General features: G+C 38.4%; 4 protein-coding genes across 10 annotated transcripts in view; 2 read left to right on the forward strand and 2 right to left on the reverse strand.

Annotated features, from left to right (window-relative positions):
- On the forward strand, positions 1-8,853 carry LOC132979514 (uncharacterized). Of its 5 annotated transcripts, none has more exons than XM_061045380.1 (6): positions 2-163; positions 2,530-2,823; positions 2,908-3,186; positions 4,109-4,219; positions 4,745-4,788; positions 5,453-5,599. In XM_061045380.1, exons 1-6 carry the CDS (start codon positions 106-108, stop codon positions 5,537-5,539), a joined length of 873 nt encoding a protein of 290 aa, XP_060901363.1. In that variant the 5' UTR covers positions 2-105; the 3' UTR covers positions 5,540-5,599. The 5 variants fall into 5 exon arrangements, with proteins under 5 accessions (XP_060901364.1, XP_060901363.1, XP_060901365.1 ...); XM_061045379.1 differs by lacking the exon at positions 5,453-5,599 and adding an exon at positions 6,350-8,853 and having other exon boundaries at positions 44-163; positions 2,908-3,192; positions 4,118-4,219; XM_061045378.1 differs by lacking the exon at positions 5,453-5,599 and adding an exon at positions 6,350-8,853 and having other exon boundaries at positions 44-163.
- The window catches only part of LOC132979517 (uncharacterized), a 19,393-nt gene continuing 1,857 nt past the window's right edge, over positions 8,785-26,320 (reverse strand). The window contains exons 2-4 of the mRNA XM_061045388.1: positions 10,883-11,186; positions 10,520-10,798; positions 8,785-9,211 (exon numbers count right to left, since the gene is read on the reverse strand). Of these exons, the coding sequence (XP_060901371.1) occupies positions 9,087-9,211; positions 10,520-10,798; positions 10,883-11,090 (612 nt within the window). The 5' untranslated portion in view covers positions 11,091-11,186 and the 3' untranslated portion in view covers positions 8,785-9,086. The remainder of the gene's footprint in view (positions 9,212-10,519; positions 10,799-10,882; positions 11,187-26,320) is intronic.
- LOC132979516 (uncharacterized) overlaps positions 15,534-26,320 on the forward strand; it is a 358,936-nt gene continuing 348,149 nt past the window's right edge. Inside the window, exons 1-5 of one of the 3 annotated variants that reach the window (XM_061045386.1) lie at positions 15,534-15,665; positions 17,426-17,719; positions 17,804-18,082; positions 19,840-19,956; positions 21,924-23,925. In XM_061045386.1, coding sequence (XP_060901369.1) covers positions 15,608-15,665; positions 17,426-17,719; positions 17,804-18,082; positions 19,840-19,922 — 714 coding nt within the window. In that variant the 5' untranslated portion in view covers positions 15,534-15,607 and the 3' untranslated portion in view covers positions 19,923-19,956; positions 21,924-23,925. Of the gene's footprint in view, positions 15,666-17,425; positions 17,720-17,803; positions 18,083-19,839; positions 19,957-21,910; positions 23,926-26,320 lie in introns of those variants that run through there. The other 2 variants (XM_061045385.1, XM_061045387.1) reach the window with 2 other exon arrangements.
- Positions 23,857-26,320, reverse strand: part of LOC132979511 (uncharacterized) — a 10,509-nt gene continuing 8,045 nt past the window's right edge. The window contains exons 5-6 of the mRNA XM_061045376.1: positions 25,969-26,247; positions 23,857-24,283 (exon numbers count right to left, since the gene is read on the reverse strand). Of these exons, the coding sequence (XP_060901359.1) occupies positions 24,159-24,283; positions 25,969-26,247 (404 nt within the window). The 3' untranslated portion in view covers positions 23,857-24,158. The remainder of the gene's footprint in view (positions 24,284-25,968; positions 26,248-26,320) is intronic.

The raw sequence follows: 26,320 nt of genomic DNA on the forward strand, positions 1-26,320 counted from the left end.
AGGACTATTTGCGCTTTTCTTTTCTGATGAAAAAAAGATGAGGAAGTAGGCAGATGATAAGCTCTAAACAGCCAGATCACTTCCGCTTGACGCTCATTTCTTAGAATGGGGCCTCTCGTACTTCTCTTCTCTTTTTCTCTGCTGCATTTATGTGCTACACAAGGTAAGAACTTTATTTAGTGTATGTTTCCTGTTGTTGAAGTGTCTTTTGTAAATATCTGTACTTCTGCACGGCTTTAATGATAGTTAGATCTAACAATGTAATCTGTTTTTTCATTAATGCAACACTGAGAATTTATACAAGGCTTCATACTTTAAACTGAGACATAATGATTGTTATTGTCAGCGGCTGGTCAGTGGATTGAATGTAAATAATCAAAGTGAAAGACTTCAGAGCTTGTGATCACTGAGTGAACTGGAGATGTTAAGACTTCCATTAGTGTTTCTACAGTTTGAGTAGCTGTATAGTAGTTATAGTGAAGATAAACTGTTCTTTTATCCTGATACATAAAACTTGAAATGGAAAGTATAAAAAGGGACTAAGTGTGTTATAGCTGAGGGTCAGGGTCCTCCTTATCTTCACATTGCAAACCGCCCAAACGGTTTGACAAAGCCGAGGCTTTAGGCGTTAATCTAACGGTCCATCCTCCACTCCTTTGAAATGACTGTCTTACTGTCATGGAGTTCCCTGCTATGGGACTTTATATTTCTGAGTGAGAAATCTAAAAAACTATTGTATTTGTGAACTTTACAGTCACTGAAAATAATTAAGTATTAAGCTGTAAAAAAAAGAAGCTTGAGGACAAAAGGGAACTTGAAATTGTGTCACTTAGTCTGTGTGTGTGTGTGTGTGTGTGTGTTTTCGTTAAAACATATTGGCGTGTGAAAACGAGCAAGCATACGTGTGAAACATCAGGGAGAATGTGTTGCTGCTGTGCTCAAGTTTTTTTTTGTCTCTTTATGTGAAGAGGGACAGTGTACATGAATCAACATTCAGACTGATGTAAATGTATCAGAGTTAGCTGAAAGGATAATTTTCATCTGCAGTCTTTTTCCCAGAAGTTCTTTGGCATCATATAATTAAATATAACCCATTCACATGAGTTCATTAGATCAGAAAAATACAGATATAGACAATACCATTTGGGTATTAAAGTGTACATAGTTAAGTAATAATAATAATGATAATAAATTAGACTTCTATAGTGCTTTTCTAAATACTCAAAGACGCTTAACAAGGTCAACAACAAAAACAGAAGAAAAACAATACAACTAAGAAATACTGTAAAAGAAGGAGGTTGAGAGTTCTTAGTTATTGTTAGTGGTTGTAGGCGATGTTGAAGAGGTGAGTTTTGCAAAAGTGTGCAATGGTGAAGAGTGTGAATGTTGATGCTGGTGCTGATGGGGCCAACCACCGCCGTGTCAGCTGCAAATTTCACAATGATGTTGGAGCTTCTCGTGGCCACACAGTTGTGTGTGTATAGGGTGAAGACTAGGGGGCTTAGGACACAGCCTTGTGGTGCTCCAGTGTTGAGGGTGCAGGGGCTGCGGGTGTGTCTGCCCACTCTGACCACCTGGGATCTGTTTGACAGGATGTCCAGGATCCAAGCACTCAGGGAGGTGTTTAGTAAAGTATGTCAACCAGCTTGGAATGGAGGCTGGCGGGGAGTATGGTGTTGAAATCTGAACTAAAGATTGCGGTATTAAAAACCACTGATGTGATGCTCTGAAGGAAAAGACACCCTGACTAAATGTGGTTTTCCTGAGTGGGATTGTGCAGTGCCCCCTTTAGATGCACTTCTAGTTGTCCTGTTTGTTGCGAGCCATATAAATAGAGAAAGTGACAATCTTCATATCTGTTTCTACATCAGTTACATTTACCCGGATATGTTGAGAAAAATGTTTAATCAAAAAACACACAGATTTTTAAGCAGTAACATTTTTTACAAAATGTAAAGAACTCTGTTATATTACTGTAGCATGTAACTATTAATCATTATAAGTGATAGCCTATTTACAGTATACATCCAAATCATGAATCATGAATCATGGGCGGCAGTAGTAGCTCAATCTGTAGGGACCTAGGTAGTATGGAGGTTTGTCTGTTTGTTTGAGACGTTCCAGGTCACCTCCCAAGTACGGCCAAATTGTTCTTAAGTAAGGCCTTAACCCCAAACAGCTATGACGCGCTCACTGTGTATCAGTCATTGCATTTAAAGAGACACACACACCAGAACGGAGCGTTCTGAGAAAGCTGGTTTATACAAGGTCACAAACCTCCTCTGGTGCTTGATTCATGTTATATTTTGATCAAAGCACAGATGTTTCATTTAGACCACAGGAGACTGTTTGAAAAGGGGGAAAAGGGGGATAATATGTCCTCTTTAACCTTCAGTCAGGTGATCATTTTCTGTGTTTGTCAAGAACTTTAAGATACAAGTAAACAAGTGATACATTGTTAACATGGAAATATTAATTAAAGTGTTTTTTTAATCATACACATGATTTTTATTTCTCTTCTTTCTGCAGTGACTCCTGTGTTTGTGCAGACAGGAAAAGATTTACGTCTGGATGTGAACAAACCGGTTGTTCTGAATGAGACAGATTTATTTACATGGATTGTTGGCAGTGTTGCTGTTGTGAGACTAGCTCATGGTGGTAAACCAACAATTTTTCCAAATTTTAAATCTAGAGCAGAATTGTCTGCACAAAAAAACTCTCTACTGTTAAAGAACGTACAAAAGAGGGACAGCGGAGTTTACAGAGCACGTGTTTCTGGTGCGAGTATTTCAGATGTAGTTGAATACAGCGTCACAGTTCTGGGTACGTTTCTTTAATTTGAAAATATTGATACAGAGTTATTCCCTGTTGTAAAAAAAGTCATCACACTTGCTTTGCTTCTTGCAGATCCAGTGTCTGGAGTGAAGCTGACAGTGAAACTCTGCAGCTCAGACTCCACTAACGTCACAGTGATCTGCAGCACTGAGGACTCTCTCATCAGCAGCACGTTCACATGTGACACACAAACCTGCTCTCACGAGGGAGGAGAGCGAGCAGAGATCATCACACCTGGTGCTTCTCTGGACGTCTACCTGGAGAACGGCTCAGTCATCTGTAACCATAGCAACCAGGTCAGCTCTACAAGGGACATCCAAAAGATTGAAGACTTTTGTTTAAAGTCTGAAGGTAAGAGTTAATAACTACAATTTGATGCTAATAACCAGTGTGGACTGTAGCCTGAATAAAAACCAACAGATGCTTTTTTTTGTTGTTGTTGATGAAACAGTGATATAAATCTTCTCCATTGTGTTTCAGCTGTGTTGGTAGGAGATAATTTTGTTCATAAATTCTGAAGAAATAATTTCAGCAGAAACATTGTCATGATTTAAGACTAATCAGTGATAATTTGTTAATCAATTGGCTTAAAAAAAACAAATCAAAATAGTTTTTATTCATTTTTTATAACAACACACACACAATATAAACGTACACATGACAGACCATTAACAAAAACCACAAGAAGAAAACAAAGACCAAACCAGTCATCATGTTCATCATTCTTCTAAACATGGCCTTAGTGCGATCCATCTCATTTCAGTCACTCATTGTTCCCTCTCTGTTTGTGATTACGCCCTGTAGCCTATAAAATGAAACGAAACAGAGATTATTTGACGCATAAATGGACTATCATTAATTGTTTAAAAGCTAAAAACTGTCAATGATATTGATTTTATGAGATTCAGATGTTTCATTAATCCCTGAAGGTCAATTCAGTCACACAGCCTTTAGAGTCTTATTAAAAGAAGTCAAGACAAAGTAAAGAATTACATTCAGTAACAACAGGTCAGCAGAGGAGATAACAATCTATTTAAAAAAATACAATGTCAGAAATGTATAAGGTGATCTGTAAAACCAGGAGGTGACTATCCTTCCATGTAGTTTTAAATTGTGACTTTAGGGCACCATCCATTCAGGGTTGATTAGACCAATTTCATATTTTACTACAGATCAGGTCTGTGAGATTGTGGTGATATATCACACTCTCAGGTATGCTGCAAGAGTTCAGCCAAGTATGAATTTCTAATCTGGCTTTCTGTTTTCTTTACAGCATCGAAAGGCGGCGGCCCAAATAAACTTGCACTGATTGTTGTAGCCATCATCTTTTTTGTTATTTTGGCTGGAATTGGAGGATTTATTTATCATCGAAGGAGAAAACAAAGTAAGTTAAGTTTTAATTTAAACTGAATTTAAATGTGAAATCAGAAAATCTTTATTGTTTACCTCACACTGAATTTACCCTTTAGATAATTACATTCTGCTCCCCTGTGTTGATGTTTTTATTATCATTCAAAAGACGTCCCTTATGAGTGAATCCTCTTATCAGGGCGATCTGATAAAGACAGCGCAGCAGTTACACTTAGAAGCCACACCTTAGAGTTAGAATAAATAAACAATTCACAATGTTAACAAAATAAATCACATGTAACTTTTAAATTCACATGAATTTACAACATTTGAGGATGGCAATTCAAAACTGTTTATCATTTACAAATTATTAAAATGAGTTCCCATTATAAAATGTTTATGCATTTTGATTGCATTCCTTACTATTAATAAATGAACTGAAAACATTTTTCAATGTAGAAAAAGTGACTCTCAAAATCACACCAAAAAAATCCAGAAAGTAATCAGCTCCAGTAATGTTAATGTAGTTTCAACATGTTTCTTTATGACTGATCTGCAGATAAAGCAGAGAACATGGAAAATACAGTCTATGAAGATCCTCAGGTAAGGAGGAATATTTTTTAATACCAATTTCTCAAATTAGTCAGAAGTGAAGTAATTCTTAAACAAATTAATGATTGAGAACGGATGTGAAGAGACAGGCCAGAGACATTACTGTTTTCAAATTCCTCACTTGCTCATGTTCTATTGGTCATGCCTTCACACATTTGGAGCCCTGCGTTAGCGGCCATCAGCTGATTTGAGACCTGCCCCAATGCCAACCAATCATTTTCACACTCTGACAACAAGGCGGTCTATTTAAACCATTCTGCCTCTCACTCCTCCTGCATCACATCCACTGTGCTGCTAGACACTGCTGTGAAATTCTCCCTCCACCAGCTTCAGTCATCACATTTTATACTCTAGGATGAATTGTTTGCTTGTTATATCTGCAAGATGTTAGTACCTTTACATGCACATTCAGGCTCTGTTCTGCATGTCCCCATGGAGGAAATTAAAGGTTTGCGCTCTCAATAAAATCGGTGGTATGTTGCACTGATACTGCTGAGAGCTAAGAGCAGAAACAATACTGTTAAATACAACTGAACAAACTATGAGTGCAATAAATGGTTAAATCTATGACGAGAGTATTCCTGACTGAACTTACATAGTGGTCTGTTCAATGAGCTCTTATAACACTAACCTCTTCATTGATCTGCTCTTCCAGGTCCTGCTGCTTGCTCCTACCAGCCAGATGCTTGCAGCTCATGTCTCTGGTTGTTCTGTTTTCTTGTGCTTCAATGTATTGCAATGAAGCTGAAAAACGATTGATTTCCAGATGAATGTTGGATGGCAATCCATCTCTTCCAACCTGCTGCTGCAACAGTATCATGTCGCAATTTGTCCATTATGACTGCAGTAAGTCTGCTATGTATGTTTGTCTGCTTTTTAAAACTTGTTTTCCCCTCATTTTTTGCAACTTCATAAAAGTGGCGTCTTTGCAAAAACAAAAAATGCAGGTTCTGCAAGGTGCTGTGGGCTCAAAAGTCTGTGTACTATTATTGAGATCACACCAGTGTTAAAAATAAAGCCCATGTGGAAGTTCCCAAAACTGCAGCTCCTGAGGGCTGACAAATACCCATTTCCACCCCATATTAAAATGTGCTGACAGGCTGGTATAAAGAAAACCATAGCTCATTTCTAGATCCATGACGACTTCTTCCCAACAGTTGTAAATGTATTAAACCTTTGAAGTTATGGGGTGTTGTGGTTCTGTGTTGCAGGTCGAACTGAATAGCCTTCTGCTCGACATCAAACCAGCAAATTCAGTCACAGAACGTGATGACCTGACTGTAACTGAGTCTTTGTGGGATGTTTTCTCAGTCACAAATCAGACAAATAATGTAGCAGTAGCTTTCTGTGATAAATTGTACTAACATGCTTTTCAAGATGTCTGGACTGAAGCAACAGTTTTTATCTTCTCACTTAATATGAAGGATTATATGTCTGTTAAGGAGTTCATGGGCTGTTATTTATTTCAGTGCTAATACATTATAAAAGCCCAATTTGAAATCACAAAGGATATGAAATAGCAAAATAACCATTCTTATGTTGTGTGTTAAAGGCTGTGAATACAGACCTTCATCTGAAGCAGAGACCAACAAATGATGCCCCAGCTGGTCCTCAACCCACCATCTACTCCTTGTTGGGGCCTTCCATCGGCTCGGAAGCACCCACTCAGCCCAGAGACAACGCTCAGCCAGAGAGCCTGTATGCAACGGTGGAAAAACCTCCAAAGTCCTGAAACAGTTCAATATGATGTCTTCAACACACTTCTCTTGCAGGAATGACCACTTTAGTTTAGTTTAGTTTAGTAGCAGTGAAGGACTTCTGACTGCGTCTTCTTTTTCTGTGCGTCGGTCGTGGACTAGCTACTTGAGTCATGCAATGAAGTTGAAAGACCCAACTACAGTCAGATTGCTGATTTTATTATGAATTATAACAACAAGCGCCTTCTGACTGGCATCAGATAACCTATGAACAATTAACTTTTTATATTTTTTATTAAATCGCCCTTCCACTGCTTCCAATAATAATTTCTTCCTGCCCCCTTAATAAGGAGGCTTCTGATTATAACCTTTGTCCTTACCATCATTAGTGTCAATACTTACAATGTTAATAGTCAATATGTGATGTGAAATCTCCTGCCTGTTTACATTGTGTGGAGTAGCAATAAGGATTAAGGATAATACTTTATTGATCCCCAGAGGGGAAATTCGGCTTGATGCCACCCCACCAGCACGCCACAGCAAAGAAGAGGGCGCTGGCCACCACAGACTGGTAGAAGGTCTTCAGGAGTCTGTTGCAGACACTGAACTGAGTCTCCTCAGGAAGAACATCCTGCTCTGTCCCTTCCTGAAGAGGGCGTCAGAGTTGTGAGACCAGTCCAGTTTATTGTTGATGTGGACCCCAAGGTACTTGTATGAGTCCACCCTCTCCACTTCCTCCCCCTGGATGATGACTGGGGCAGGGGTCCTCTTCTTCTTCCGGTAGTCCATTACCACCTCCTTTGTTTTGCTGATGTTGAGCTTCAGGTGGTTGCTTTCGCACCATGTGACGAAGCTCTCTAACAGTCCTCTGTACTCCTTCTCGTCGTCATCAGTGATGCACCCAACAATGGAGAAGTCGTCGGAAAACTTTTGGAGGTGGCAGGAACCAGAGTTAAACCTGAAGTCTGATGTGAAGAGAGTGAAGAGAAAAGGCGCCAGAACAGTTCCTTGAGGTACTCCTGTGTTGCCCGTCACTACATCAGAGACACAGCGGTCGACTCTGACATACTGTGGCCGGCCCGTGAGGTAGTTAAAAATCCAAGCTGTGGTGTCAGGGTGCAGATACATATCCAGCAGTTTGTCCCTCAGGAGGCATGGCTGGATGGTATTGAAAGCACTGGAGAAGTCAAAGAACATGACTCTCACAGTGCTTCCCTGCGTCTCCAGGTGTGACAGGGCTTTGTGGGTCAGGAAGATGATAGCATCCTCCACACCAATGTGCCTCTGATATGCAAACTGCAACGGATCCAATACAGAATGAATGCCCTGGTGGGTTGTACCTCCCTTGAAAACGAGATGATTCATCTCAAGAGGGTATTCATCAATGAATGTACATTTAAATCTGCTGATGAATAATACCATTTGGACTTCAAGAGCGGCTGAAGGCCCTGGACCCCCATGGTCGACAGACGGGCAGGTGGTGCAGTGAGTTGAATGGAAGAAGAAGACCTGAGAGTGTGTTGATGTGCAGGAGTTCAGAGAGGTTCAGAGGAGCGAGGTTGTGGATGGCCTTGAAGGTGAGGAGCAGAATTTTGAAGGTCATGCGATGTTTAACCAGGAGCCAATGAAGCTGCATAAATTATATGTTTATAGAGATCATTTATGTCACATGCTATATGGAGACACCTTTGCTGTTAACAATCAGGTGACACATACAATAGAACTGTTTTAATAAAGATATTTAGATTTTTAATTAATTTACTGTATATATTTGAAATGTTACATAGTTCTATTTTTTTTACATAGTTTTATTCCTAATTTGTGTTTTTGATGCTTCTTATCAAATGTTTCTTTGAACCTTAACGTGAATAAAGCCTTTTTAATTTATAAAAAAATTATTAATTTATCATTTATTTACAAGAGGCCAATGTAAACAATTTAGTTCATGAAATAAAATCATTTTGCCCTGTGATTAACTGGGAACAGTCCAGGGTTTACCCCGCCTCTCAGCTAATGACAGCGGGGATCGGCTCCAGCCCCCCCACTCGCAACCCCGAATAATGGATGGAGGGAAATGATAGCATTTTATGATGGATGAACTGTGTGTATAGTAAATAAACAATGTGATTGCTTTTTTAACATTAATTTTATTGATAAAAAAGGTTTTTATAATATGTCTATGAAGCTTTACAAAAATAAAAGCATGTATTACTGTCTCTAAGTTTTTCTACATGAAACTGAACCAGCTTTGTAGAGTCACTTCTATCCTAATAAACTTTATAAGTCAAAGCAGAATTGTACAGGTATTTTTACTCTCTTCATTATTTGCATCCATGTTTGCTGATATTCTTCCTCTGCCTCCTCAAACTTCATTTCTCTGTGTTTTACCGCCACCAACAGTCCATCAGTGGAATAGCATGAAGTCTGTGAAATAAGTGTGTATATACCACCGTGCCCCCTGCAGACTCACATACACACAGCTTAAACAAAAGTCACACGTATTCAGTCAAAAAAGAAAAGAAAACAAGTAGCTCCATTGTGCTACTAGTGGTCAAACTCTCCACAGAGGATTGTTGGGGGAGAGGTGGTTGTTTATTTTTTCTTCTTAAGCTTCTCTACGACGTGAACACTGATGACGGCACACATCATGATGACCAGACCGATCGAGACCACGTATATCTTCAACCTGTAGATAGAGAAACCAACCCCAGATATCTCTGGACCAAAAAAAACAAAAACATTGTTTCATTAGAAAAGTGATGCAAACCGATCTTAAACAAGAATGTGATTCAACAACAGGACAGGGTGCAGCAAGTCAGTTGTTCCTCTTTTTGCATACTGACAGCATTTAGCTTTGATTTAAAGAAACAGTTCGACAGTTTGTGATGATCAGCGTTGGTCTCGTTTTAAAGGGGACATATTATGAAAAATCCACTTTGACAGTGTTTTTGAACATATATTTGGGTAACCTGAGTGTCTACCGACCCACAGAATGTGAAATAACCCCATCCAGTCCTTTGTTTGTGGTCTGCATAAGTCTTACAACACTGGGAAAAATGCTCTGTTTCACATTTGCTCTCCTTGTGATGTCATAGTGGGATTCTGGCAAAATAAAATCCCTCCCCTCCCCTGATATCTCCACCCATAGACTCCACCCCCTGCCTAGAACAAAACGTTTGCGCAGGTCCGCCATTTTTATTCTCACTACAGAGGAGTGATGTCTACAGGGAAAACTCAGGGGGGGGGGCTCATTGCATTTAAAGAGACACACACACCAAAACGGAGCGTTCTGAGAGAGCTGGTTTATACAGGGTCACAAAACTCCTCTGGTGCTTGATTCATGTTATATTTTGATCAAAGCACAGCACAGATGTTTCATTTGGACCACAGGGGGACTGTTTGAAAAGGGGGAAAAGGGGGATAACATGACCTCTTTAATGGCCATTTTAGTGTCAAATCAAATAATCACATTCAAGTATCAGCCTGAGCTCAGTATTTAATGATTCATTATCATTTATTATAAGTAGGGCAAAGGGGAAGTTCTATAACAACTTTAAACTGCATTGGTGAAAAGAAAAAGGGAAGTTCTTCATGTTTGCCTCTCTCTATGACGACCAAACTAAACCAGATCAACAATGACCATATAAGGTTATTGTTGGTGCCTGTCACTGCTGTAGGAGGGTTGGACTCTCACCAGCGATTTACATGCAAACAGGAAGATCCTTTGACATTTTACCAGCCACAGTTTAACAGAACATGAGTCGGCAATAAGAGAGGAGGAGATTTGTTAGAAACCTCGGAATCGGTCTTTAATCATGACCTTATTTCTGTCTCCTAGGCAATTATTTTTTGCAATATTAATAATATATTTGATCACCTGCCAAAAGCTGAAACACCATAAAAAAATCTGGTGAAAAAATCATATTGTTTCATCAAAAAAATGTGTTTACTCTGTTGTTTTTTATTTAGGCTACAATCCACACTGTTTATTATATTAGCGTCAAATTGTAGTTTTTAACTCCTACCTTCATACTTCATACAAAGATCTTCAATTTTTTGGATGTCCCTTGTAGAGCTGACCTGGTTGCTATGGTTACAGATGACTGAGCCGTTCTCCAGGTAGACGTCCAGAGAAGCACCAGGTGTGATGATCTCTGCTTGCTCTCCTCCCTCGTGAGAGCAGGTTTGTGTGTCACATGTGAACGTGCTGTTGATGAGAGAGTCCTCAGTGCTGCAGATCACTGTGACGTTAGTGGAGTCTGAGCTGCAGAGTTTCACTGTCAGCTTCACTCCAGACACTGGATCTGCAAGAAGCAAAGCAAGTGTGATGACTTTTTTTAAAACAGGGAACAACTCTGTATCAATATTTTCAAATTAAAGAAACGTACCCAGAACTGTGACGCTGTATTCAACTACATCTGAAATACTCGCACCAGAAACACGTGCTCTGTAAACTCCGCTGTCCCTCTTTTGTACGTTCTTTAACAGTAGAGAGTGATTTTGTGCAGAAAATTCTGCTCTAGATTTATAACTTTCTGGAAAGGATGGTTCAATACCAATAATAATAATAATAACCAGTAACATTAACACTGCCATTGACCTCCCATATAAAATAATCTCCCTCCTTCAGAACAACAGGTTCCTTCACATCCAGAAGTAAATCGTTTCCTGTCTGCACAAACACAGGAGTCCCTGCAGAGAGAAGAGAAATAAAAATCATGTGTATGATTAAAAGAACACTTTAATCAATATTTCCATGTTAACAATGTATCACTTGTTTACTTTTATTTTATTTATCTATTAGTTATCTGATATCTGACTGAGCTGGAATTCAAGTGTTTTTTTTTCTCTCTTTGGGAGTTGTGTTTGAGTGTGAGAAAAAAATTGGGTGAGAGGGCGATACAGAGTTGAAAGAGTGAAGTTTTCAATGGTGTCATCTTTTGAGGGGCTCACCCTTGCACAATCACCAAAGTCAGACGTAATTAAAGCTGATTGGTTATGCAATCTATGAGCGGCATTGAAGAAGAAGCTATTTCGATTCTCAAAAAAGGACAAAAGTATATGGAAACCTTTTGGTTCAGGGCTGTTATCGTAATTATGATAACATACAAAAAAGGAGGTCTGAATAACATCTCTGCTTCTACACACAAGGTGAGGTCAGCATCGTTTTCTTGTGTTGCTTTGCACATTTCGTGTGGTTGAAACTTACTCCTTCCCCTGACCTCTTACAGATGAAACCTTTGGAGTGAACTGAAATGCAAACTCTAGTATTTTCATTTCCTGCTTCTTTGAACTTATGATGAACTTTAGAAGAAGAAGTATTGATATGATGAATGGACTTGAGCTTGTCTAGCACTTCTAGTCTTCTGACTACTCAAAGCGCTTTTACGCTGCAGGTCACACCTACACATTCACACACTGATGGCAGAGGCTGCTGTGTAGTGAGACCATCAGAAGTCTCCTACTCATACATGTTCAAACGCCTCAGACGAAGCAGCAGGAGTCAAGCGTCTTGCCCATGGACAGATCGGACATGTTGCTGCAGGAGCCGGGGATCGAACCCTCGACCTTCCGGTTGAGAGACGACCAACTCTACAAACTGAGCCACAGCCGCTCTTCCGGTAGACGTACTCGCGCGCTACTGAACAGGAGTTTACGAGTATTGATGTCAATACTTGTAAATGGAAAAAGGAGGTTGTTATACACACACCAGTTAGGGGCAGGGCAGTGCAAAATCAGCAGACTGCAGAAGAAGATAGGCCCGTACACTTGGGCGCAAATGCCACAAACTGTTTTAATTGATAACAGCGTTTAGTTTTCAGAATAGATTTCAAACAGTGCCCTAACACTGGGACAATGGGAGTTGGAAAATGACAAAAACAACAACATGAAGGCACAGAGTATAATACCAAACCATATTTGAATGAAATTGTTTTTTTATTTTGCAGAAATGTAAAAGATTTGGGTATTTCTTCCACCACTTCTTATCACTCATAATCATTGGCCGACCTCATGATTATGTGGCTTAATGAGAGCAAATATCTACAGCCAGGAAGGGGAGATATTCAACCACACACACTGTAAGCTTAATGATAGGGTGTCCATATACTTTTGCCCATTAGGTGCCCTCTTAAAGTTCATCCGGTGGAATCTGATTAAGAACTGGAAACAGATAAACGTTTTGAGAGGTACAGAAAACATCTGAAAAAAGACTACAAAAGGATCCTTGAACCAGGCTTTTATAAAGTAATTCCTGATCAGGACTGAATGATTCAAACTTTGGCTCTTTTCCTAACAAACTCTTTCCCCCGTCTCCAGTTACCAGGTAAAAGTTCACTCTTTGTCCACTAAAGGCCTCTCTAGTAAGAACCAACTGTAAAGCCCTAAAACGACGAACGTTAGTTTCTACACAAAGATTTTTTCGAACCTTAATTGATTCATTCATGCATCTCTCCTCTCCTCTATCAGACAAATGAGACTCTGTGAAGAGCTTGTTGTTTCATGCTGAACATCTTCGTTCTAATTCTCCTCTTCCTTCTTCTCTCTCACGTCCTCCTTATCTCCTTCTTTTCTGGGTTATCTGCTCCCCGGCCTTCGTGATTTGTTGGACGTAAGTGAGCATGCCAAATGTGTGGAGATACAAGTTACTGTCTGTATGTCATTGAAAGGGTTTGAATGCATTAAAATGTTCTGAGAAGGGCAGACATTGTAGCAAGAATCCAACAGTATAGAGCATTAGATTTGAACACTTGGACTGGTCAAGACTGGAGTATTTTTTATTTCGAGCAACTAGCAGGAAACAGCCAAGTTCAACGTATACAGCAAATCAGTGGGAGACTGTCTTTTAGACTGTTTTGGACTTAAGATATCTAGGTCCCAGTAGCACCAAAAGATGCAACAGCAAGTTGGAAAGCTCTGGACAACTTTATGTATGCCTTAGTCCTACATATGATGGGAAATGTTTTACACTGGTTTAAATATATTCATATGACAGCATAACACACTCCCTTACTACAACTGCTAGATATTCTGTATAATTTACAGTAGACACTTTCATAATTCATTTAAAGCTCCCGTGAGGTCGTTTCAGTTTGTGTTGATTGGCGACCCTTGTGGACAAAACCTCCATGTGGGTGGAAAGTACCAAAAACTTAATGGGTCGGTTTGGGTTCCCCCTCTGATCAAAGGGTGTCATGAAAGTATGTTAATCAGTTTGAATGTGAAGTTCCCACTCTCATGGGTAAATGATCTCATTTGGTAAGGTTCAAAACTTCCACAGACAGTTTGGTAGAGAAGTATACTCACCCATACAATACTCACACATAACGTGAAAGTACCCCATGTTTTAGGTTTCAGCTTGTTTTTTTCTGTAACTAAAAAGGAAGATGAAGTAAGTCCGTTTATCAAGCTGTCGCAGTTTCCCCACACCATGCACCGCAAAAAGACTCTATTTCCTGTTTTTCTCACATTGCAATGCACTAGAATATGCTGTAGATCAAGCAGTATGTAGAGTCTGTTACACTAATGTAGCACACCAACTAAAAACATTCACATTAAATGTGCTCTGTTTACTTTTGGTCAAGTAAAAAGATGCTGCTGTTTAATATAGAAAGTTAGCACTTTATGTAAGTACGGTATGTACATTTGCACCTTAGGAAGTTTAGCTGCTTATGTTTAAAACCTTTGATTAAAATGTGTTTTTATACTGCTAAAAGCACTTACAAACTGATTGTGTTTGAATTTGAGGACTTAAGAATATATATATAATCTTTTCTACAAGGCTAAATGCAGTGTGTCTGTCTCAAACAAACTCATACGAATGAATTCATGCCATCCAGGGGCATGTCCAGAGGGGTTGTTGTACATTACATTGATGTAAATGCACATCTGACTTTTTTATACAACATTAAGCATTATGTGTGTAGAAACCTTCTGTGCTATAATTTCATGTTACTGATGTCAAACGTTGTTGAAGTCCCATATTGGCTTTTTTATTAAACGACAAGGACCTGAGGAGGACTGAGGAGATGACCCACACCTGAGTGATGAGGGATGAAAATGTGAAAGAGATGTTTGTAAGTTACTGATAATGATTCTACTTTAAATGAGCAACAATGATGATTAGTCATGACAGGTGAGGAAAAGAGAGGAATGATGGATGTATAAAGTGTTTAAAATGAGGACAGACTGATGAAATGGGAAAATTATTTCTGACATAAGTGATTTAATAAAGCTGATTATGAGTTATAAAAAACATATTTTGTTCTTTGTCATTCATTAGAAGTTTTAGATTTTAAAGCCAAATACTGAGGCCCAGGATCTCTGAATGTATGCAGTATCTAATCTAACAGCAATGTATTGTACTGCTTAAAGGTATGTAGATACCTGTAGGGGGAGCAGAGAGAGGGGCGACCAGGGGTGGGGCCCCCTAGAAATCTGAGTGGCCACCCCAAGTGCCACCCCCAAAATCTTAAACTGTGTTTGGCTATTTGCCCTGTCAGAGGGGAGACTTATGTTCAAACCAACAATTAGGTCTTTTTTACAGAATGCTGCTCGTAGTTTTCATATCAATGCAGAATTTTTCTTTTGTTTGTACTTTAAATTAAAAGGTTGCCCATCTATTCAATAAGACAGGTGCATAGGAAAGAAATGCACTCTGTCTTACTTGTAATGAACTAACTAGCAATGTGTTGGGATGTTTAAGTACTTTAAATTGTATAATGTATATAATAATGTATCCATAATCTTGTATTATAAAGTAGATAGGATTGGTGAAGTTAGTAAGGATCATAAATTGATATTTGTTTCAGGCCACACTTCTCAGTGAACCAGTTTTGTCATCCCAGTAACGTCCCTGCGTTTAACTACCCTCCATTTTCTTGGAAATTAAACTGAATCCTTTAATACTGATGCCTCTAAATGGTCTGCAGCAGTCCAGACCATCAGATTAAAGATTAACTACTTCCATAAAGTCACAAACTGCTGTAAGAAAGTCTGATGCAGGCAATGCAAATAACGACACATCATCCTCTGTTTCACAAAAAGATGAGGAAGTAAGCAGGTGATAAGCTCTAAACAGCCAGATCACTTCCGCTCGTCGCTCATTTCTTAGAATGGGGCCCCTCGTACTTCTCTTCTCTTTTTCTCTGCTGCATTTATGTGCTACACAAGGTAAGAACTTTATTTAGTGTATGTTTCCTGTTGTTGAAGTGTCTTTTGTAAATATCTGTACTTCTGCACGGCTTTAATGATAGTTAGATCTAACAATGTAATCTGTTTTTTTATTAATGCAACACTGAGAATTTATACAAGGCCTTCATACTTTAAACTGAGACATAATGATTGTTATTGTCAGCGGCTGGTCAGTGGATTGAATGTAAATAATCAAAGTGAAAGACTTTAGAGCTTGTGATCACTGAGTGAACTGGAGATGTTAAGACTTCCATTAGTGTTTTCTACAGTTTGATGCAAAGATCCAGGATCCAAGCACTCAGGGAGGTGTTTAGTAAAGTATGTCAACCAGCTTGGAATGGAGGCTGGCGGGGAGTATGGTGTTGAAATCTGAACTAAAGATTGCGGTATTAAAAACCACTGATGTGATGCTCTGAAGGAAAAGACACCCTGACTAAATGTGGTTTTCCTGAGTGGGATTGTGCAGTGCCCCCTTTAGCTGCACTTCTAGTCGTCCTGTTTGTTGCGAGCCATATAAATAGAGAAAGTGACAATCTTCATATCTGTTTCTACATCAGTTACATTTACCTGGATATGTTGAGAAAAATGTTTAATCAAAAAACACACAGATTTTTAAGAATATTTTACAACATGAGCAGAATTTGTTTTTACATAATGTAAAGAACTCTGTTATATTACTGTAGCATGTAGTTACTAATCATTATAAGCGGTAGCCTAATTACAGTATAAATCCAAATCATGAATCATGGGCGGTAGTAGCTCAGTGTGTAGGGACCTAGGTTGTATGGGAGTTCGTCTGTTTGTTTGAGACGTTCCAGGTCGTGCGGCCAAATTGTTCTTAAGTAAGGCCTTAACCCCAAACAGCTATGACGCGCTCACTGTGTATCAGTCCCACTCTGACACCTCTTTTGTTCATAGCTCCCGTTTGTGCATGTTTGTATATCTGGCCTTTGTGTGTGAGTAGCGTGTCTCTCAATAACAGAGTGTAAACCAGAATTTCCCCTTGGGGATTAACAAAGTATGTATATTAAAACATTCATTCCTGTTTTAGGTTTGTGTTTTTTAAAGGGGACGTGTTATGAAAAATCCACTTGTACAGTGTTTTTGAACATATATTTGGGTAACCTGAGTGTCTACCGACCCACAAAATGTGAAATAAACCCATCCAGTCCTTTGTTTGCGGTCTGCATAAGTCTTACAACACAGAGAAAAATGCTCTGTTTCAAATGTGCTCTCCTTGTGATGTCACAGTGGGATTCTGGTTAAAAAAAATCCCCTCCCCTCCCCTGATATCTCCACCCATGGACTCCACCCCCAGCCTAGTGCAAAACTTTTGTGCTGGTCTGCCATTTTTGTTCTCACTACAGAGGAGTGATGTCTAACAGGAAAACTCAGGGGGGGGGGGGGCTCATTGCATTTAAAGAGACACACACGCCAGAACGGAGCGTTCTGAGAGAGCTGGTTAAAACAGGGTCACAAACCTCCTCTGGTGCTTGATTCATGTTATATTTTGATCAAAGCACAGCACAGATGTTTCATTTAGACCACAGGGGGACTGTTTGAAAAGGGGGAAAAGGGGGATAATATGTCCTCTTTAACCTTCAGTCAGGTGATCATTTTCTGTGTTTGTCAAGAACTTTAAGATACAAGTAAACAAGTGATACATTGTTAACATGGAAATATTGATTAAAGTGTTTTTTTAATCATACACATGATTTTTATTTCTCTTCTTTCTGCAGTGACTCCTCGGTTTGTGCAGACAGGAACAGATTTACTTCTGGATGTGCAGGAACCTGTTGTTCTGAAGGAGACAGATTTATTTACATGGATTGTTGGCAGTGTTGCTGTTGTGAGACTAAATCATGGTGGTAAACCAACAATTTTTCCAAATTTTAAATCTAGAGCAGAATTGTCTGCACAAAATCACTCTCTACTGTTAAAGAACGTACAAAAGAGGGACAGCGGAGTTTACAGAGCGCGTGTTTCTGGTGCGAGTATTTCAGATGTAGTTGAATACAACGTCACAGTTCTGGGTACGTTTCTTTAATTTGAAAATATTGATACAGAGTTATTCCCTGTTGTAAAAAAAGTCATCACACCTGCTTTGCTTCTTTCAGATCCAGTGTCTGGAGTGAAGCTGACAGTGAAACCCTGCAGCTCAAACTCCACTAACGTCACAGTGATCTGCAGCACTGAGGACTCTCTCATCAACAGCACGTTCACATGTGACAACCAAACCTGCTCTCACAAGGGAGGAGAGCGAGCAGAGATCATCACACCTGGTGGTTCTCTGGACGTCTACCTGAAGAACGGCTCAGTCATCTGTAACCATAGCAACCAGGTCAGCTCTACAAGGGACATCCAAAAGATTGAAGACTTTTGTGTAAAGCCTGAAGGTAAGAGTTAATAACTACAATTTGACGTAAATGAACAGTGTGGACTGTAGCCTGAATAAAAACATACAGATACTTATTTCTCTTTTGATGAAACAACGATAGAAATATTCTCCATTGTGTTTCAGCTGTGTTGGTAGGAGATCATTTTTTTCATGCATTTTGATGAAATAACTGTAGCAGAAACATTGCCATGATTAAAGACTAATCAGTGCTAGCTTGTCAATCAATTGAGTTTAAAAACAATAAAACTAGTTTTTATTTTTTATGTAAAACATTAAAACAATACACACAATATACAAAACATTATACTTACACGTGACGGACCATTAACAAAAATCACACAAAAAAAACAAAACCAGTCATCATGTTCATCATTCTTCTAAACATGGCCTTAGTGCGATCCATCTCATTTGTTTCATTCATTGTTCCCTCTCTGTGATAACGCCCTCTAACGTAAAATAATGTTAAAAAAAAAGAGAACATTAGGGAACGTCAAACGTTCTTTCCCTTTCAATTCAGAAATAAATCTCTTACCCAACAAAATAATTGTATTAAAATACCTGAACATCCAATTTTTAATTCACAAAGAATTATTGTTTGAGGGCTCATTGTCATTCAGCGATACTGAATAAAGAGCTAGACATTTTTTTCAGTGTCACTCATACAAAAAATCCCCACATGTGATCAAAACCAAAAAAGATGCAGCAGGTCTTCAGATTCAGATTTACAGAAGCGACAGTTTGGATCCTAAACCCCATTCTGAGAGCATTTTTCTTGTAGGCAAGATGTTGTATAGAATTTTAAGTTGAAAGTATTGTGATTTAGTATCTATAACAGAAATATAAGTTAAAGTATTCACCTGTCTCCATGGCAAAGGGGTATCAAATATCCCCTCAAAGTAAGTTTGAAATTTGTCGGATATATAATGTAAATCATTTTCCCTTCAAGAAAAATGTATGCATCAAATGATTTCTCATTTTTCCCTTTAAGCCACAAATACATTTGTTTAGAGGTCTACAGACCAAAATATTTCTTTCAGTACTTTTAATTGTTTTCCTCCAAGCCAAAGGAATCGCAAATACTAACTGATGGTATTTATTTCAAATTATTCCAAATAATTCACAATACATTTTACATGAATAGATTTTTCCATTTAAATGAATTATATAATTTATAAAGATAATGCCATTTTCAACAAACATCTCCCAGGAGATAGGTAATTGACTAATTCATATATTGGAGTTGAACCATATCATTTGAGACAAAATAGTTTTAATTTTCCAGCAAAAATGATACAAAGCAGAGATTATTTGACATATAAATTGGCTAGCATTAATGGTTTAAAAGCTAAAAACTGTCAATGAAATTGATTTTATTAGATTCAGATGTGTTATTAACCCCTGATGGTCAATTCAGTCACACAGCCTTTAGAGTCTTATTAAAAGAAGTCAAGACAAAGTAAAGAATTACATTTACATGCCAGTAACAACAGGTCACCAAAGGAGATAACAATCTATTTAAAAAAATACAATGTCAGAAATGTATAAGGTGATCTGTAAAACCAGGAGGTGACTATCCTTCCATGTAGTTTTAAATTGTGACTTTAGGGCACCATCCATTCAGGGTTGATTAGACCAATTTCATATTTTACTACAGATCAGGTCTGTGAGATTGTGGTGATATATCACACTCTCAGGTATGCTGCAAGAGTTCAGCCAAGTATGAATTTCTAATCTGGCTTTCTGTTTTCTTTACAGTTTTGAACGGCGGCCCAAATAATGTTACACCGATTGTTGTAGCCATCATCTTATCTCTTGTTGTTGTTTTGGCTGTAATTTGAATTTATCATTGAAGGAGAAAACAAAGTAAGTTAAGTTTTAATTTAAACTGAATTTAAATGTGAAATCAGAAAATCCTTATTGTTTACCTCACACTGAATTTACCCTTCAGATGATTACATTCTGCTCCCCTGTGTTGATGTTTTTATTATCATTCAAAAGACGTCCCTTATGAGTGAATCCTCTTATCAGGGCGATCTGATAAAGACAGCACAGTAGTTACACTTAGAAGCCACACCTTAGAGTTAGAATAAATAAACAATTCACAATGTTAACAAAATAAATCACATGTAAAGAACTTTTAAATTCACATGAATTTACAACATTTGAGGATGGCAATTCAAAACTGTTTATCATTTACAAATTATTAAAATGAGTTCCCATTATAAAATGTTTATGCATTTTGATTGCATTCCTTACTATTAATAAATGAACTGAAAACATTTTTCAATGTAGAAAAAGTGACTCTCAAAATCACACCAAAAAAATCCAGAAAGTAATCAGCTCCAGTAATGTTAATGTAGTTTCAACATGTTTCTTTATGACTGATCTGCAGATAAAGCAGAGAACATGGAAAATACAGTCTATGAAGATCCTCAGGTAAGGAGAAATATTTTTTAATGCCAATTTCTCAAATTAGTCAGAAGTGAAGTAATTCTTAAACAAATTAATGATTGAGAACTGATGTAAAAAACCATAGCTAATTTCTAGATGCAGACGACTTCTTCCCAACAGTTGTAAATGTATTAAACCTTTGAAGTTATGGGGTGTTGTGGTTCTGTGTGGCAGGTCGAACCGAATAGCCTTCTGATCGTCATCAAACCAGCAAATTCAGTCACAGAACTCAAAGGGATACTTCACCCATTGAAACATGAATCTGTGTTGACATTGGGTCATATATGTAGAAATGTGAAATACATTTTGAAGTTGGTGCCTTCTTGGCTGAGAAAAGACAGAAAGTGTCTTTTTGGCTCATGTTGATGAAAGACACCAAATCCCAGAATGCACAGCACCGCAGGCCACTCCCACTAAGGTCCTCTCGTTCAGAATCAGAAATACTTTATTAATCCCAGAGGGCAATTCGATCGTTACAGTTTCTCCAAAATATACAGTATAGCAGTAGAAATAAAGTAATAAAAACATTTACAGACATATTTACTTCAACACATAAGACCGTTTCCTCAACTGATTCAGAGATTTCTTCCAGAATTGATCTTGGAAATTCCTGGCAGAAAACAGACTCTATGTCTGTGTCCATAGGCAAATAGTGCCTCTGTGGCCAGTGGCGGCCGCAGCAGCCGACACACAAGACCAGTCTGTCGGCAGCAGCCGTCTCGCCGCTATATTCATACTTTTTTCGCCATTATCAGCTTTCTCCATAGAGCCTGTTAGCATAGCTTCCAAGCAATATGGCGGACGTTAAGTTTCGATTCTGGGAGTGAGTTCCCACCCACTGATCTGTGATTGGTCTGTAGCTTCAGTGGTCGAAAATATGAGGAACTAGCGTTGTAGTTTCACACCGCTAGCAGCTTCCAGTGACGCAAAAATTGTAATTCTGCGTCACTGGAAGCTCCTTTTCAGACTCAGAAATACAAAGATTTCCCATCTCAGGGGAAAATGAGGGCAGGATGCACGACCATTCAAAAATACTACCAGGTTTCTAATGATACAAAGATTAATGCAAATGTGTGAAGTATCCCTTTAATGACCTGACTGTAACTGAGTCTTTGTGGGATGTTTTCTCAATCGCAAATCAGACAAATAATGTAGCAGTAGCTTTCTGTTTGATAAATTGTACTAACATGCTTGTACAAGAAGTCTGGGCTGAAGCAACAGTTTTTATCTTCTCACTTAATATGAAGGATTATATGTCTGTTAAGGAGTTCATGGGCTGTTATTTATTTCAGTGCTAATACATTATAAAAGCCCAATTTGAAATCACAAAGGATATGAAATAGCAAAATAACCATTCTTATGTTGTGTGTTAAAGGCTGTGAATACAGACCTTCATCTGAAGCAGAGACCAACAAATGATGCCCCAGCTGGTCCTCAACCCACCATCTACTCCTTGTTGGGGCCTTCCATCGACTCGGAAGCACCCACTCAGCCCAGAGACAACGCTCAGCCAGAGAGCCTGTATGCAACGGTGGAAAAACCTCCAAAGTCCTGAAACAGTTCAATATGATGTCTTCAACACACTTCTCTTGCAGGAATGACCACTTTAGTTTAGTTTAGTTTAGTAGCAGTGAAGGACTTCTGACTGCGTCTTCTTTTTCTGTGCGTCGGTCGTGGACTAGCTACTTGAGTCATGCAATGAAGTTGAAAGACCCAACTACAGTCAGATTGCTGATTTTATTATGAATTATAACAACAAGCACCTTCTGACTGGCATCAGATAACCTATGAACAATTAACTTTTTTTATTTTTTATTAAATCGTCCTTCCACTGCTTCCAATAATAATTTCTTCCTGCTCCCTTAATAAGGAGGCTTCTGATTGTACAGTAATCTTTGTAATTACCATCATTAGTGTCAATACTTACAATGTTAATAGTTAATATGTGATGTGAAATCTTGTGCCTGTTTACATTGTGTGGGTGGAGTAGCAATACAGAATGAATGTTCTGGTGGGTTGGACCTCCCTTGAAAACGAGATGAAGCGGCTGAAGGCCCTGGACCCCCATGGTCGACAGACGGGTGGGTGGTGCAGTGAGTTGAATGCAGCGAGGTTGTGGATGGCCTTGAAGGTGAGGAGCAGAATTTTGAAGGTCATGCGATGTTTAACCAGGAGCCAATGAAGCTGCATAAATTATATGTTTATAGAGATCATTTATGTCACATGCTATATGGAGACACCTTTGCTGTTAACAATCAGGTGACACATACAATAGAACTGTTTTGATGTAGATATTTTAATTTTTGAAATTAATTTACTGTATATATTTCAAATGTTACGTTCTATTTTTTTTTACATAGTTTTTTGCTAATTTGTGTTTTTGCAAATATTTGATCATCTTGATGCTTCTTATCAAATGTTCCTTTAAAGCTTAATGTGAATAAAGATAAAATAAAATAAAATAAATCTCATCCAGCTTTTTTTTAAAGCAAATGTATCACTCAACATGAACCTTTACCATGCAGAATGTAAAAAGTAAGTTTGGCCTGACACTATACCCCATGTTGGCTTGTCCATGATGATCTCCTCAGCTTGTGTAGCTCATTTAAAGAATGAATGAATAAGTTTACTGCTTCACACTGAACTTCATGTCAGCAAAAAGAAACAATAAAACAAGTGAATTAACACCAAACACATCGAACTCTCTCACCTATTAGCCATTATCCATCCAATATATCGATGCGTACAATATATGTACAATGCTTTTGTTATTACTGTAGCTTCACAACATATTATAGAGTGAGAGTTTATTACTGAGGGTCCAATATGATGCTTGGACAAATACTGTGAAATATCATTGATTAATATTTTATAATAATCATTATTAATATTGTAAATAGGACAAACAACATTACAAATATTGCATTTTATGTTCATCCTGTATCATCCTCAAAAACCTTTTAACATCAACTCTGAGCAATGAATTTATTTACAAGAGGCCAATGTAAACAATTTAATTTAAGAAATAAAATCATTTTGCCCTGTGATTAACTGGGAACAGTCCAGGGTTTACCCCGCCTCTCAGCTAATGACAGCGGGGATCGGCTCCAGCACTCCCACTCGCAACCCCGAATAATGGATGGAGGGAAATGATAGCATTTTATGATGGATGAACTGTGTGTATAGTAAAGAAACAATGTGATTGCTTTTTTTTTTTTTTTACATTAATTTTATTGATAAAAAAGGTATTTATAATATGTCTATGAAGCTTTACAAAAGTGCTGAGTCACTTCTATCCTAATAAACTTTAATAAGTCAAAGCAGAATTGTACAGGTATTTTTACTCTCTTCATTATTTGCATCCATGTTTGCTGATATTCTTCCTCTGCCTCCTCAAACTTCATTTCTCTGTGTTTTACCGCCACCAACAGTCCATCAGTGGAATAGCATGAAGTCTGTGAAATAAGTGTGTATATACCACCGTGCCCCCTGCAGACTCACATACACACAGCTTAAACAAAAGTCACACATATTCAGTCAAAAAAGAAAAGAAAACAAGTAGCTCCATTGTGCTACTAGTGGTCAAACTCTCCACAGAGGATTGTTGGGGGAGAGGTGGTTGTTTATTTTTTCTTCTTAAGCTTCTCTACGACGTGAACACTGATGACGGCACACATCATGATGACCAGACCGATCGAGACCACGTATATCTTCAGCCTGTAGATAGAGAAACCAACCCCAGATATCTCTGGACCAAAAAAAAACAAAAACATTGTTTCATTAGAAAAGTGATGCAAACCGATCTTAAACAAGAATGTGATTCAACAACAGGACAGGGTGCAGCAAGTCAGTTGTTCCTCTTTTTGCATACTGACAGCATTTAGCTTTACATGAAAGTGTTGAAAATTGTACATAACCATATGAAGGGCTCATCATTACTGTTTGTAAAGAGGGATGTTGGTCTCGTTTGCAGACTGACAGCATTTAGCTTTGATTTAAAGAAACAGTTCGACAGTTTGTGATGATCAACGTTGGTCTCGTTTTAAAGGGGACATATTATGAAAAATCCACTTTGACAGTGTTTCTGAACATATATTTGGGTACCCTGAGTGTCTACCGACCCACAAAATGTGAAATAAATCCATCCAATCCTTTGTTTGTGGTCTGCATAAGTCTTACAACACAGAGAAAAATGCTCTGTTTCACATTTGCTCTCCTTGTGATGTCATAGTGGGATTCTGGCAAAAAAAAACAACCCCTCCCCTCCCCTGGTATCTCCACCCATAGACTACACCCCCAGCCTAGAACAAAACTTTTGAGCAGGTCCGCCATTTTTATTCTCACTACAGAGGAGTGATGTCTACAGGGAAAACTCAGGGGGGGTCATTGCATTTAAAGAGACACACACACCAAAACGGAGCGTTCTGAGAGAGCTGGTTTATACAGGGTCACAAACCTCCTTTGGTGCTTGATTCATGTTATATTTTGACCAAAGCACAGCACAGATGTTTCATTTAGACCACAGGGGGACTGTTTGGAAAGGTGAAAAAGGGGGATAACATGACCTCTTTAATGGCCATTTTAGTGTCAAATCAAATAATCACATTCAAGTATCAGCCTGAGCTCAGTATTTAATGATTCATTATCATTTATTATAAGTAGGGCAAAGGGGAAGTTCTATAACAACTTTAAACTGCATTGGTGAAAAGAAAAAGGGAAGTTCTTCATGTTTGCCTCTTTCTATGACGACCAAACTAAACCAGATCAACAATGACCATATAAGGTTATTGTTGGTGCCTGTCACTGCTGTAGGAGGGTTGGACTCTCACCAGTGATTTACATGCAAACAGGAAGATCCTTTGACATTTTACCAGCCACAGTTTAACAGAACATGAGTCGGCAATAAGAGAGGAGGAGATTTGTTAGAAACCTCGGGACAGGATTAGATGCATCGCTTCATCTACGGAGGACGCAGAAAGAGTTCTCTCCAATGTTTTGGATTTGGACTGCAGTACCCGTTTTAAACACTAGGTGTCAGAGTTACATATTGCACCATTAAAGTCATAGTGGAGAATAAATGTCAGTGATCTTTTCAACATAGTTAGTAAATTTATATAGCAAATCAAATTTTTTTTTCTGGAAGATTCAATGATTTTTGTTTATTAAAAAATAACATGGACTGAGATAACTCTGCATTACAAATTGGGCCATGAAAATGTCAACATTGGTTGGTCTTTAATCGTGACCTTATTTCTGTCTCCTAGGCAATTATTTCTAGCAATATTAATAATATATTTTATTATTATTTTACAAAAAAATCTGGAGAAAGAATCATATTGTTTCACCAAAAAAAGGTGATCTGTTGTTTTTTATTTAGGCTACAATCCACACTGTTCATTGTATTAGCGTCAAATTGTAGTTTTTAACTCTTACCTTCAGGCTTTCTACAAAGATCTTCAATCTTTTGGATGTCCCTTGTATAGCTGACCTGGTTGCTATGGTTACAGATGACTGAGCCGTGCTCCAGGTAGACGTCCAGAGAACCACCAGGTGTGATGATCTCTGCTCGCTCTCCTCCCTCGTGAGAGCAGGTTTGTGTGTCACCTGTGAACGTGCTGCTGATGAGAGAGTCCTCAGTGCTGCAGATCACTGTGACGTTAGTGGAGTCTGAGCTGCAGAGTTTCACTGTCAGCTTCACTCCAGACACTGGATCTGAAAGAAGCAAAGCAAGTGTGATGACTTTTTTTACAACAGGGAACGACTTTGTATCAATATTTTCAAATTA

This window comes from Labrus mixtus, chromosome 8 (genome assembly GCF_963584025.1).
Source record: "Labrus mixtus chromosome 8, fLabMix1.1, whole genome shotgun sequence".
Lineage (NCBI taxonomy): Eukaryota > Metazoa > Chordata > Actinopteri > Labriformes > Labridae > Labrus > Labrus mixtus.

Excerpts from the sequence above, each read along its gene's own strand:
- LOC132979514 (XM_061045378.1), top strand. The coding sequence starts at position 106 with ATGGGGCCTCTCGTACTTCTCTTCTCTTTTTCTCTGCTGCATTTATGT. Across the intron at positions 2,824-2,907 it reads ATACAGCGTCACAGTTCTGG|ATCCAGTGTCTGGAGTGAAG; the intron begins GTACGTTTCTTT and ends TGCTTCTTGCAG. Across the intron at positions 4,220-4,744 it reads TCATCGAAGGAGAAAACAAA|ATAAAGCAGAGAACATGGAA; the intron begins GTAAGTTAAGTT and ends ACTGATCTGCAG.